We start from the raw sequence: 12,806 nt of genomic DNA, 5'->3' as shown, positions 1-12,806 counted from the left end.
CTTTCTAACTGCTCCATTGGTGCTTCTTTAAATACAGATTAGTAATGGTACAGATGTAGAATGAAATTCTTCAAAGCTGCCACAGACTAAAAAGATTTCCACCCATCTTGTCTTTTGATTTTAAAAGCTGCTGTTGACTTAATAAAATTGTTATGTCAACCGGGTGTGAACAGTACAAAGCATCAACAGCTTATATTTACAGAAAATACACCACTATTTTTTATATGTAGCTTGAATTAAATTGAGACACATTGCTGGAGTAACTCAGCACGTCAGGCAACACCCATCTCTGGAGAACATGGATAGGTGCTGTTTCACATCAGGACCCTCGCTCAGACTTCTCCCCACCTAGTCACGTTCTGCAGAGATACCTGACCCGCTGAGTTACTCCAAAAGTTAGTGCTTTTTTTTTTTGTTACCCAACATCTGCAGTTCCTTGTTTCTCCTTGAGGTAAATTGAGTTCTGATCTGTAATGTTATGTTAGGATTCACTGCTGTTAACACAACACAAGCCCTGTGTGCCATCTCCAAGCATTCTTATATTCCTACAAATGAACTTAATTACTCCGTATCACTTGAGAAGCTTGTTGAAAGGGTAAGGGTGAACTCAAGATATCCTCTAGGTTCATTGTGAAAGACTGGATAAATGAAGACATGGGGTTGCCCTTCTTTAAAAAATATGTTGGTTTGCATAGCAAGTATCATGACGTGTTTATTCAGATGAGGGATGCACTGCCTGAGAGGATAGTGGAGGAAATTCATTTGTAACTTTCGAAAGGGACTTGCATAAGTGCTCATAATTCTCATAATTTATTTCAAGCTTAAACAATAAATTGTGTTTATATGCAGCTTTTATCATAGATCACTAAAGTGCAGGAACAGGCCGTTCAGCCCACAAGGTCTGTGCCAAACCTGATACTAAGATATACTAATCTCTTCCTCCACATGTTCCATATCCCTCCATTCCCTGCATATCCATGTGCTAATCTAAAAGACTCTTAAATATCATTATCATATCCGCCTCCACTACCACCCTTGGCAACGTGTTCCAGGCACCCAGCTCTATGTTAAAAAAGCCTGCTCTGAACATCTTTTAAAAACATTGCCCCTCTCAATTTAAACCTATGCCCTTTATTCTTTGACATTTCCACTTTGGGGGGTAAAGGTTCTAACTGTCTACTGTATCTATGCCTCTGGTAATGTTATATTCTTCTATCAGGTCTTACCTCAACCTTTGACGTTCCAGAGATGCAATCAAGTTTGTTTCAACCTAGTACATGGATAGGACAGGTTTGGAGGGATATCGACTAAACGTGGGCAGGTGAGACTAGTGTAGCTGGGACATGTTGACCGGGGTGGGCATGTTGGGCCCAAGGGCCTATGGAAACTTGTAGCTAATACCTCCTAATCCAGGCACAATTGTGTTAAACCTCTTCGGCACCTTTTGCAAAGCCTCCACAATTTGTTATAATTGCAACACATGCCAATTTCACATAAGGCACACAGGGAGATAGTAAAAATGTTAAACCACTTGACCTCTCCTATATGGATATTCAGATTAGATTACTTTATTAATCCCCTTATTCAGGGGAAATTCAGATGTCCTTGCAGCACACTAATAAAAATACAACATAGCATTCAAGAAGTTTAACATTAAAACATAAAAACATCCCCCCACAGTGGTTCCCACTGTGGGGGAAGGCACAAAGTCCAGTCCCCATCCTCTTGTCCACCCAGAGTCGGACCTATTGAGGCCTCCACAGTCGCCGTTACGGGGCCCGATGTTCCCGGCCGTTCTCGCCGGGTGATGGTACATCAAAGGAAATTTCCCTAGCTCTCACTGCCTCCAGCCCTGCAACCCTTTGAGATTTGGTAATCCATCAGTTCTGGCCTGCAGCCAGAAATATTTTAGAAGTAAAAGACAAATTAAAGGAAATTGGTGTTAGTGCTGGCCAGCTTATGCTCGGGGCTTGATGATCTGCACCTCACAGCACCAAAAGAGGTAGCCATGAAACTGGATAAATGTAAAAACATTAAAAGGCAATGTTATTTACATTGTGATGGATTGAGAAATAGGATTGCAAAGGAATCTCGATAACCTGCATCATCCAAGCAAATTTGCAGGAGAAACAAGCATTCAAGAAGGTAAGAGTTTTGTGTACACGAGAAAACAAAATTTTCGAGGCCAAATATGGATGTGTGGTTTTGGTCTCTACCCTAAAAATTATATACTTGCTGTGGTTCACCAGACTGATTCTTAGATTGTGCAAAACACAAAATGATGGAGTAATTTAGCAGGTCAGGCAGCATCCGTGGAGGTAATAGGTTTGAAGATAGGGTCCGAACCGAATCGTCACACATCCATTCTATCTACGGATGCTGCCTCGCCAACTGAGTTACTCCAACACTGTGTTTTGCTCAAGATTCCAGCTTCTGCAGTTCCTTGCGTTTCTCTAACACTTGGATTAGGCAGACTGAATGCAGGGAGAATGGCTTTCCTGGGTCTAGAACCAAATGTGGTTAACATTTAGTACTGAGTTGGGTAGACATTACCTCACTCAGGGTGGTAAAGATCGAGTTCTATTGTGCAGGAAGCTGCGGATGCAAAGTTGCTTAACATAGCTAGGTTTCAAGGCTTATAAGCCATGAAGGAGTATGATGGGAATATAGAAATAATAGGATACTAAATCAGTCATTATATTAAACAATAGGTCAAAGAGACGAATATCCGCCACCTGTTTAGTTTAGTTTAGAGATACAGTGCGGAAACAGGCCCTTTCTGCCCACCAGGTCCAGGCCGACCAGCGATCCCCGCACATTAACACTATCCTATACCCACTAGACACAATTTTCTTTTTACATTTACCAAGCCAGTACGTTTTTGGAGTGTGGGAGGAAACCGAAGATCTCGGAGTAAACCCACGCAGGTCACGGGGAGAACGTACAAACTCCGTACAGACAGCACCCGTAGTCAGGATCGAACCCGGGTCTCCGGCGCTGCATTCACTGTAAGGCAGCAACTCTACCGCTGCGCCACCTGTCGCTATTTCATTTTTCATATCCCTGTTATTGCTTCACGATGAACAATTCTCTTCTGAAGGCCTCGAGCTTGGCAATGTTTTGCAAAATTTCTCTCCCTTGGCTGCCTGTGTCCTTAAAATTTACCTCTTTGATCCTGGATAGGACAGGTTTAGAGGGATATGGGTCAAACACAGGCAAGTGGGACAAGTGTAGATGGGACATGTTGGTTGGTGTGGTAAGTTGGGCCGAAGGACCTGTTTCCACAATGTATGACTGATCAAACTTTTGGTCATCTATCCTATTATTGTGATGTGCTCAGAGGTACAGTGAAAAAGCTTTATTTTGCATACAGTTCCAATCAATTGGACAATACTATACATAAATACAATCATGTCAAGCTCAAGTACAATAGATAGAATAAAGGGGAAGATGCAGAATATAGTTCTAAGCATTGTCATTTTGATGCCTGGTATTGCATTTGTTGTGAATGTAAGTTGCTGATGATGGCAAATAGACGGCTATAATGAATCACAAACTGGCCGTTTGGGCTGTGATTTGTACATTTCATTTTGTGCATTAAGAATATTGCAAGCTTTCAATCTGGAAAGTATAGCAAAAGAATTGGAGGCCTATATGATCTCCCGGTTGCTAAACACTTTAACTCCCCCTCCCAATTCCATGCTGACCTTTCTGTCCTGGGCCTCCTCCATTGTCAGAGTGAGGCCAAATGCAAATTGGAGGAACAGCATCTCATATTTTGCTTGGGAAGCTGACAACCCAACAGTATGAACATTGATCAGTATGATTATTGATTTCTCTAACCTCAAGTAACCTTTGCTTTCCCTCTCTCTCCAACCCTACCCACCCTAGTTGTCTGACTTATTTCACTGTCCTGATTATTTTTACTGATTGTATGCCGCCTTGTCACCTTCCCCTCAACCAACAAAGAACCATTCTACATTTCCTTGATCATCGTCTAATTTAATCTGTCCTTTTCACACCTTGCCCTTCCGTATCTCTAGTCTCCCTCTCCCCTGACTCTCAGACTGAAGAAGGGTCTTGACCCGAAACGTCACCCATATCTTCTCTCCAGAGATGCTGCCTGTCCTGCTGAGTCACTCCAGTATTTTGGGTCTATCTTCGATATAAACCAGCACCTGCCGTTCCTTCCTTCACTCAAGAGTTGGAGTGGGTTGTTGTTGTGGTATCAAGTTAAATGACATGTGTTTGGGCACAAGAAATTGTGCAATAGAAATTATTACTTTGTAAGCTCCACCCCTGGAATAACGGCCTTGAGTGGTTCACACTGGTTGCTGTGCCCTTGCTCTACAGGGGAGGGGGGGCTAGTATCTAGTATCCCAGTGGAGGGGCTGAGCGGTTCATATTGGTTGCTTTGCCTTTGCTCTGCGGGGGGAGTAGTATCCCAGTGGAGGGGCTGAGCGGTTCATATTGGTTGCTTTGCCTTTGCTCTGCGGTGGGGGGGGAATAGTATCCCAGTGGAGGGGCTGAGTGGTTCACATTGGTTGCTATGCCCTTGTTCTGCCCGGGGGGGTAATATCCCGGTGGGGCTGAGTGGTTCACACTGGTTTCTGTGACCAAGCTCTGCCCAAGACGGGGCTAGTATCCCAGTGGTGCGGGCTGAGTGGCCTCTGGCGACTGCCAATCAAACCTCTCGCGCTTGCATAAGAACCGGAGATGACGCACGGAGCCTGCGAACGTAACACACAGGCCACCTCTTTTTAAACAAAACAAAATGATGCTCGGCTTAAGTCACACCGGGACCTGTGTTTCTCCACAACCGCAGAATGCAGCGACGCGCTGAAGCTGGCGTGTGAACTGATCGGCCAGAGTCAAAGGGCTTGGTAGGTTTTCCATCTGAAGGAGAATCAGGAGCGGACTACATCGCGGGCGGCGGATGAGCACGGGCCGGAGCGCGCCGCGTGCACCATGTAAACAAACCCCGCGCAGCGATACGGCTTTGAACGGATGGTGTGAAGGTAGCGTTAGAGAGGGGGAGGGGGGAAGGGGGCGGCGGAGGAGAAAACAAACCGTTACCCCGCCCGCTCTCCCAACCTCGGCGCCCTGACCGCCGCCGGCCAACTGCGTCCGGGGACACTTCACTCAAACCATGACCGGCAGCAAGAGGCAGAAACCGCCCTCTAAGTGCTTTAGAAAGGGGGTAGAAAGGGCGCACTCTTTGGCGGTGGGAGCAAGGAGACGGTGACGCGGGGCGGGGGTGCTGCGGCGCTATATAAGGCGCTGTGGCCGGCGGCGCACAGTCGGTTGGTCGGCGGCCGGGACAGCGAGGGGAGGCGCTGGCGGGCGGACAGACAGCGGGGGCCGGCGGCAGATCGAGCAAGCAAGCGATCGGAGGAAACCTCCCGCTTGCCGAACAAAAGAATCCATTAAAACAAACAAAAATGCTGCCAGATCTCCAAAGCGAGAAAAGAGATTGCTCTACGTCGGTCTGATTTCCTGCCATAGGCACATCCCCACATACACAGCACACGCATATATATATTTATATATATATATTAACGCTAAGTATGCGCAGCAGTCGAGCGCCAGTGGAATGGGATTATGGTGGCAGGGCCGCCGCTGCTCCTCCTTCACAGCTGCTGCCGCTCGGGCTTTGCCGTGCCGCTTGTTTCATGAGGGAGCACCAAACACTGCCACCAGCAGCAGCGTCAGTCACCACTTCTCTCTCCTCCTCCTTCTTTTCCTCTTAGCCCCTCGGCAGTGCCGGCTATGGAGGTAGTGGGGGATTTCGAGTACAACAGGAAAGATCTCATAGGACACGGAGCCTTCGCTGTGGTCTTTAAAGGCCGCCACAGGAAGGTAATGCATCCGGGGAGAGGGGCACTTGGCTTTTCTGGCTTGTGAGTTAATGTGCTTTTGCAAACTTCAGCCATGCTATTCAAAGTTTTTGAGCTCTTTGCAAACGTTTTGCAGGCTTCTTGCAACCTAGTCTTCAGTACAAATTAACTGTAAATTAATTTAAACCAGACAATAATGCATGCATAAAGTACTTGATTCTAATGTTGCATGTCGGCAAATATATGCACAGATTATTTTGTGCAGTATGTGTGTACGGTACATGGATGTGGTACATGGTTGCTGCAGGAGTTGTGACAGGTGTCTGCGTTTTCACTGCTATTTCACCCCTGTGGTCTTGTCATCTGTAGCTGCCTCTCCAGTGGTGCAATATGGCTAGTGAATAATAGATAGCAATTACTAAAATGTGCTTTGACTTCCATTTCTTTACCCTTTTAAATCAAATTATTTGCACAATGCATTCATTTCCTTCTTGGCTATCTCGTGTTATTGTTTTTAAACCGTAGTGTTCAAACAGTTGTCTCTCAAATGGCAAGATGAGGGATTCCTTCACATCTGTTTGATTTGCAGGTTTTTGGTATGGTGACATTACTTGACAGGGTTGATCGTTTTTTTTTTTAAAGATATGAACATCAAGGGTTATGGGATTAGTGCACAAAGTTGCACTGGGATAATAGATAAGGTATGATCTCATTGACTAGAACAGACGCAAGGGGCTGAATGTCCTTCTGTTTCTTATCTTTGTGTGACATTGGTAATTATTGATCATCTTTTAAAAACAATAATTGGATGTGGTAAACATTTCAGAAATGTGCGATCATTTCTTTGTTCACCTGGCAGCTGACTTCAGTGTTCTGACAGTGAGGCTTGCTCATTACTTTCTGGCAGACTTTGTGCAGTGCTAAATACAGGAGCCAGAGTTTGCATTTTGTCTTGTTTTTGGGCAGGTGACAGGAATTCTAAATGTCCCATCCGGCTGTGGTCTTAGCACACACTGATCCTTAAACAGTCAACAAGAAGTTCTCCCATGGCTTTGAGTTATTATTGCACTGAATGACAGAGTTAAAGATTGTATTGATTGGCTGCAAGTAGCCTCTGGATCGAGAGCAGCACATAATCTTGAGCCTTTGCTCTAGTGGACTGATCAGTGATTGTTGCCGAGGCAGGATTGTTACTGAGTTCCAGTGACCCCACTGGCACTCATTGTTAGGGCTCACACACGGGCACAAATGACCTGCCAACGGATGACTGGCATCTGTGGAAAAACCTGCTCAAAAACCAGGCTGACAAACAAAGCTTTTATATGAAGTGGAGGGAAATGTACTGATAGTCGGTAGCAACCATAGCTTCCTGTTGTCATTTCTACCAGGCATAGTTGCAGGCATGCAAAACACTATATTAAGAATTTACAATATTCTATGGTCTTTTTAAACAAAAATAAATCAAGTTATAGTCTTTGGAGTTTATTCCTGAAAATAGCAATTTACGTTGGGATGTGGTTGCAGTGAGTTTTTGAGGAGCTCTGCCACATGACTTTCTGCAAAGGTGACCCTGGGTGAGGTACAATGACAGGATGTTAGGTTATGAAGAAAGCAGTCACGGTCAAGCTCAGTTTTTTTCTGTACATGATTTCCACTGCAGGCACAGGGCAATATCTATTTATTCCTCTCCCTGCGTCATTCCCTTAGTCAGGTATGTACTTACTTACTGCCTATTATGCCTCCTGGCTTGTAGGGCAGCAACGAAGGTCCTCCACTCGTGCCTGCCATCACGCCCAGTAGTGTTGATTCCTTCAGTTGCTGTTTCCATAACATATTTGTTTTACGAGACAGGGTTGTTAGCCCTGTGCTCAAACTCCAACCTGGAGGACCAGTGGATCACTCTTCGTCTCGCCTCTACCCTTCGACCTGTCCAGCATGGGAGACCCTAACAGGAGACAAATCTCCCGCTGGCATAGCTCTAGGGGGTCACTGAGACACACAAGCTCCCTGACCACGACAAGGTTGCAATCCAACGGGGAGGGCCAGGTATGTAGAGAACATATACCATGACCCCAGGGCTGCCCTAAGATATGTTGAACCATTCCAGGGGGCCTTTGTGGTTCAGATTGCTTTGCCAAATTTGCATATGAAGGTATAATTTGAGCAAGAACTGAAAAGTGTTAGATACATGTTATTGTTAAATGTACGCAGTGCTGTGGTGATTTGTTGTACCAGTGCAAAACTAGTTATGTTGGTATTTGAGATCTGCCAGATTTGGTGGGAAAATGCCAAACGGAAAGCAATTATTTCTTCCCACATCCATCATGCCCTTGTGAAAGGTAGGCTGGCTTTGGCTGGTTAGGAGGCAATTTATACACCAGGATTCCTAGCATCTGACCTGCTCTTGCAGACGGTGTGGATATGGCTACTCTAGTTTCTGGTCAACGGTAATCCCTAGATATTGATGGTGCTCCTAATCCCACCACCCTCCTCCTACCTTCAAGTCAATTTTCTAGCTCGCACTTCCTGTAATCTAACCTTCCAAAACGGCCTACCATGTGGTACATTGTCAAAGGCCGTGCCAAAATCCATGTCAACAATATCTACTGTACTGCCCTCATCTATCTTTGTCACCTCTGCAAAAAGATCACCTGTAGAAATCAATGTTACAAATATCTCTGCCAATCCCTGCAATTTCTTTATGAAACATATGTATTACCAGGAGTGTTCAAAAAGGAACTGCAGATGCTGGAATATCGAAGGTACTCAGCGGGTGCTGCAGCATCTATGGAGCGAAGGAAATAGGCGACGTTTCGGGCCGAAACGTCGCCTATTTCCTTCGCTCCATAGTTGCTGCTGCACCCGCTGAGTTTCCCCAGCAATTTTGTGTATTACCAGGAGATCTTTTTATGTGATTTAAGATTTCCAGCACCTCCTGTTCTGTAACATGCACGCTCTTCAAGACTTCACTATTCTCTTCCCCAAGTTCCCTAGCATCCACCTCACTCCACTAGAATATACATATGAGAAATATTAATTTAAATACCTCATCTGTTGTGCCTACACACATAGTTGATTGTGTTAATCTTTATGGGGTCCTTATTCCTTTGATTGCTTCTCTTTTCCCTTTAATATATGTAAGTATATACAAGTTTATATCAAATATATAAAAATAAAATTTTGAGAATCAAAATATATTAACTTATCTGCCAATCTACTGTCCCCCTATTGCTCTCCTGATTTATCTCTTACATGTGCGTCTGCACCCTCTGTATTCAATGGTTCCCTTGATCCCAGCTGCCTATATCTTTTTTGTCCAGGGCCTCAATGTCCAGCCAGCCATGCCTTTCTAATATGAATATGCTGACCCTGAACTCACGATCAAATGTTTAAAAGCCTCCCACTTACCAGACGTAACTTTACCTGCAAACAGCTTCTGCCCAAACTGCCTCCAAAAGTGTCCTTGCCTCAGTTTAGGACCAGACCTCTTTTGGACCAGACCTCTTTTCCATGAGAAAAAAAAAATCAAAAGGCTGGAGGAACTCTGTGGAGGGAATGGATAGGCGACGTTACGGTTGGGACCCATCTTTAGACTGATAAAGTAGAGGGGAGGTGCAGGAAGTGCAAAGTCTAGCAAGTGATAGGTGGATACAAGTGAAGAAGGGGGTGAATAGCAGATGGGTGGAGTAAGTGACAAAGGCAAGAGGTGAAATGGAGACAAAGGGGCAGTAGCGAGTCTGGTGCAGGAGGGCAGCAGGACCCACATAGGAGACCAATGAGAGAGGGTCGCACAGAACTCCCATCAAAGAGAGGAGGTGAACTTCAAATAGGCATACTTGGTTGGGATTTCACAGTGGAGCAGCAAAATGGAAATAGAAGTTGCAGATGGTGGAATCTTAATCAAAAATCAAAAAGCTTGAAGAACTCAGTGCGTCAGGCAGTATCTGAGGAGAGGGAGTAATGGGAGAATTCCTTCTACAGATGTTGCCTGAACTGCTGAGTTTAGTTTAGATAGTTAAGCTAATTACCCTACAAACCTGTACGTCTTTGGAATGTGGGAAGAAACCGTAGATCTTGGAGAAACCTACGCAGATCACGGGGAGAACGTACAAACTCCGTACATACAGCGCCCGTAGTCAGGATCGTACCTGGGTCTCTGGCGCTATAAGACAGCAACTCTACTGCTGTGCCACCCTGAGTTCCTCCAGCCTTTTGTTATTTGCTCTATATTCCAACATCTGTAGTTTCTTCCATCTCTTCTGTTTTAAAGTTATGGAACTTAAAATAGAGTTATGGTCACTGGTCTCCCACTAGCATTTCAGTCAACTGCCTTAATTCCCAAGAGAAAGTTGTGTTTTACCTTTCTCTAATAGGGCCATCTTCATATTGATTGAGAAAGTGTTCTTGAACATACTGAACAAATTCCACCCCATCCCCTCCCTTAGCACTGGCATTCCCGATTAGAATTCCAAACTATTGCAGCCTATTGTTCTTGCACCTGTATGTGATCTCCGTACACATTTCCTCTTCTAGCTCCTTTCCACCCATATGGCCGCACTGGTCATTCTCCCTGGAATATCATTTCTATGATGTTCCCCCTAATCAAAAATGCAACTCCCCCTCTATCACCTCAACCGCTATCCCCTGTAGTATTTGTACTCTGGTCCATTGTGCTGCCAGTTCCATCCCTTCCTCAGCCTATCAATGCTCTGAGTTCATCTGCCTTACCTGTCAGGCCTCTTGTTCTGAAATAAATCCAGCTTAAACCATCAGACTTCTCTCTTTAACTACTGCATTTGTCTCAATCTTCCCATCTGCCTCACCACCGTCCACCTCCCATCACACTAATGTGGCACAAATGTTACTTGCCCCTTATTAGCCTAGGCCTAAATATTGTCTGATCGTGCTGCATTTGGATCAAGTATCAAGTGTTTATTTGTCATACGTACGACAACAGAACAATGAAATTCAGTGAAGTGGATGGCTTCATTATCTAAGTCGTCACAAATGGTGCTGAACATTGTACAGTGATCAACAAACATCCCTACTTCTGATTGAAGGAAGCTGATTGATGAAGATGGTTGCACCAAGTACACTACCTTGAGAAACTCCTGCAGAGATGTCCTGTGGCTGACCTGATTGACCTCCAGCCAGCACATCCATCTTCCTTTATATTACGTACGACTCTGATGTCGGTTTTCCCTCGCCTCCTTGATGCCATAATCAGTCAAATGTTGCCTTAGTGTCAGTTACTCTCACTTCACCTCTGGAGTTCACCTCTGGACCAAGGCTGTAATGAGGTCAGGAGCTGAGTGACTTTGGTGGAATCCAAACTGAGCACCTCTGAGCAGGTTGTTGCTCAGCACATGCGACTTGATAGTGCTATCGATTATCCATTCCACCACCTCAAGAGGAGACTAATGGACTATAATTGGCAAGGTTGGATTTTCCTCTTTTTTTAGTTTAGAGATACAGTGCGGAAACAGGCCCTTCGGACCACCGGGTCCGTGCCGACCAGCGATCCCTGCACATTAACACCATCCTACACCCACAAGGGACAATTTTTACATTTGCCAAGCCAATTAACCTACAACCTTGTACGTTTTTGGAGTGTGGGTGGAAACCGAAGATCTCTGAGAAAACCCACGCAGGTCACAGGGCGAACGTACAAACTCTACAGACAGCACCTGTAGTCTGGATCGAACCCGGATCTCCGGTGCTGCATTCGCTGTAAAGCAGCAAATCTACAACTGTGCCACCGTGACCGTCCACTGACGACAAGACATACAGTGCCCTCCATAATGTTTGGGACAAAGACCCATCATTTATTTATTTGCCTCTCTACTCCACAATTTGAGATTTATAATAGAAAAAATAAATCATGTGGTTAAAGTGCACATTGTCAGATTGTAATAAAGCCCATTTATATACATTTTGGTTTCACCATGTAGAACCACACATCGTCGGCGACTAAACCATCTCCCCACCTGGTTTCCCAGGTGAGGAGCGGGCTGTGGACCCCCAGCAGGACCAAAAACAAGGCCTGTCAAAGGGAGCCAATGGCCATCCACACTTCAGTAGAAGTTGCGATCACTGTCTTACATAGCATTGTAAGGCACCCTGCCCATTGATGTTTTCAACGATGATGATGATAATGATGTTGAAATTACAGCAGTGTTTAGACATAGTTCCCCCCCATTTCAGGGCACCATAATATTTGGGACACAGCAATGTCATTTAAATTAAAGTAGCCATGTTTAGTATTTTGTTGCATATCCTTTGCATGCAATGACTGCTAGAAGTTTGCGATTCATGGACATCACCAGTTGCTGGCTGTCTTCTCTGATGCTCTGCCAGGCCTGTATTGCAGCTATCTTTAGCTTGTTTTGGGGACTCATCCCCTTCAGTTTTCTCTTTAGCATATAATGGGCATGCTCAATTGGGTTCAGATCGGGTGATTGACTTGGCCACTCAAGAATTTATCATTTTTTAGCTTTGAAAAACTCCTTTGTTGCTTTAACAGTATGTTTGGGATCCAAGATGGGTTCCGAAACGTCGCCTATTTCCTTCGCTCCATAGATGCTGCTGCACCCGCTGAGTTTCTCCAGCAATTTTGTGTACCTGTTTGGGATCATTGTCTTGCTGTAGAATGAACCGCAGGCCAATGAATTTTGAGGCATTTGTTTGAGCTTGAGCAGAAAGGATGTGTCTATACACTTCAGAATTCATTATGCTACTACCATCAGCAATCATCAATGAAGATAAGTGAGCCAGTACTTTTAGCAGCCATACATGCCCAGGCCATAACACCCCCACCACCGTGTTTCACAGATGAGGTGGTAGGCTTTGGATCTTGGGCAGTTCCTTCTCTCTTCCATTGCCATCACTCTGATATAAGTTAATCTTCGTCTCATCTGTCCACAAGACCTTTTTCCAGAACTGTGGTTGCTCTTTTAAGTATTTCTTGGC

General features: G+C 45.0%; 1 protein-coding gene across 5 annotated transcripts in view; it reads left to right on the top strand.

The window, feature by feature from the left end:
- Positions 1-4,736: 4,736 nt before the first annotated feature.
- ulk2 (unc-51 like autophagy activating kinase 2) overlaps positions 4,737-12,806 on the top strand; it is a 96,706-nt gene continuing 88,636 nt past the window's right edge. For 2 of the 5 annotated variants that reach the window (XM_033045734.1, XM_033045733.1), the window contains exon 1: positions 5,294-5,859. In XM_033045734.1, coding sequence (XP_032901625.1) covers positions 5,770-5,859 — 90 coding nt within the window. In that variant the 5' untranslated portion in view covers positions 5,294-5,769. Of the gene's footprint in view, positions 4,971-5,001; positions 5,860-12,806 lie in introns of those variants that run through there. The other 3 variants (XM_033045732.1, XM_033045735.1, XM_033045731.1) reach the window with 3 other exon arrangements.

Source organism: Amblyraja radiata, chromosome 28 (assembly GCF_010909765.2).
Source record: "Amblyraja radiata isolate CabotCenter1 chromosome 28, sAmbRad1.1.pri, whole genome shotgun sequence".
Classification (NCBI taxonomy): domain Eukaryota; kingdom Metazoa; phylum Chordata; class Chondrichthyes; order Rajiformes; family Rajidae; genus Amblyraja; species Amblyraja radiata.
This window is presented reverse-complemented; position numbering and strand designations above follow the sequence as displayed.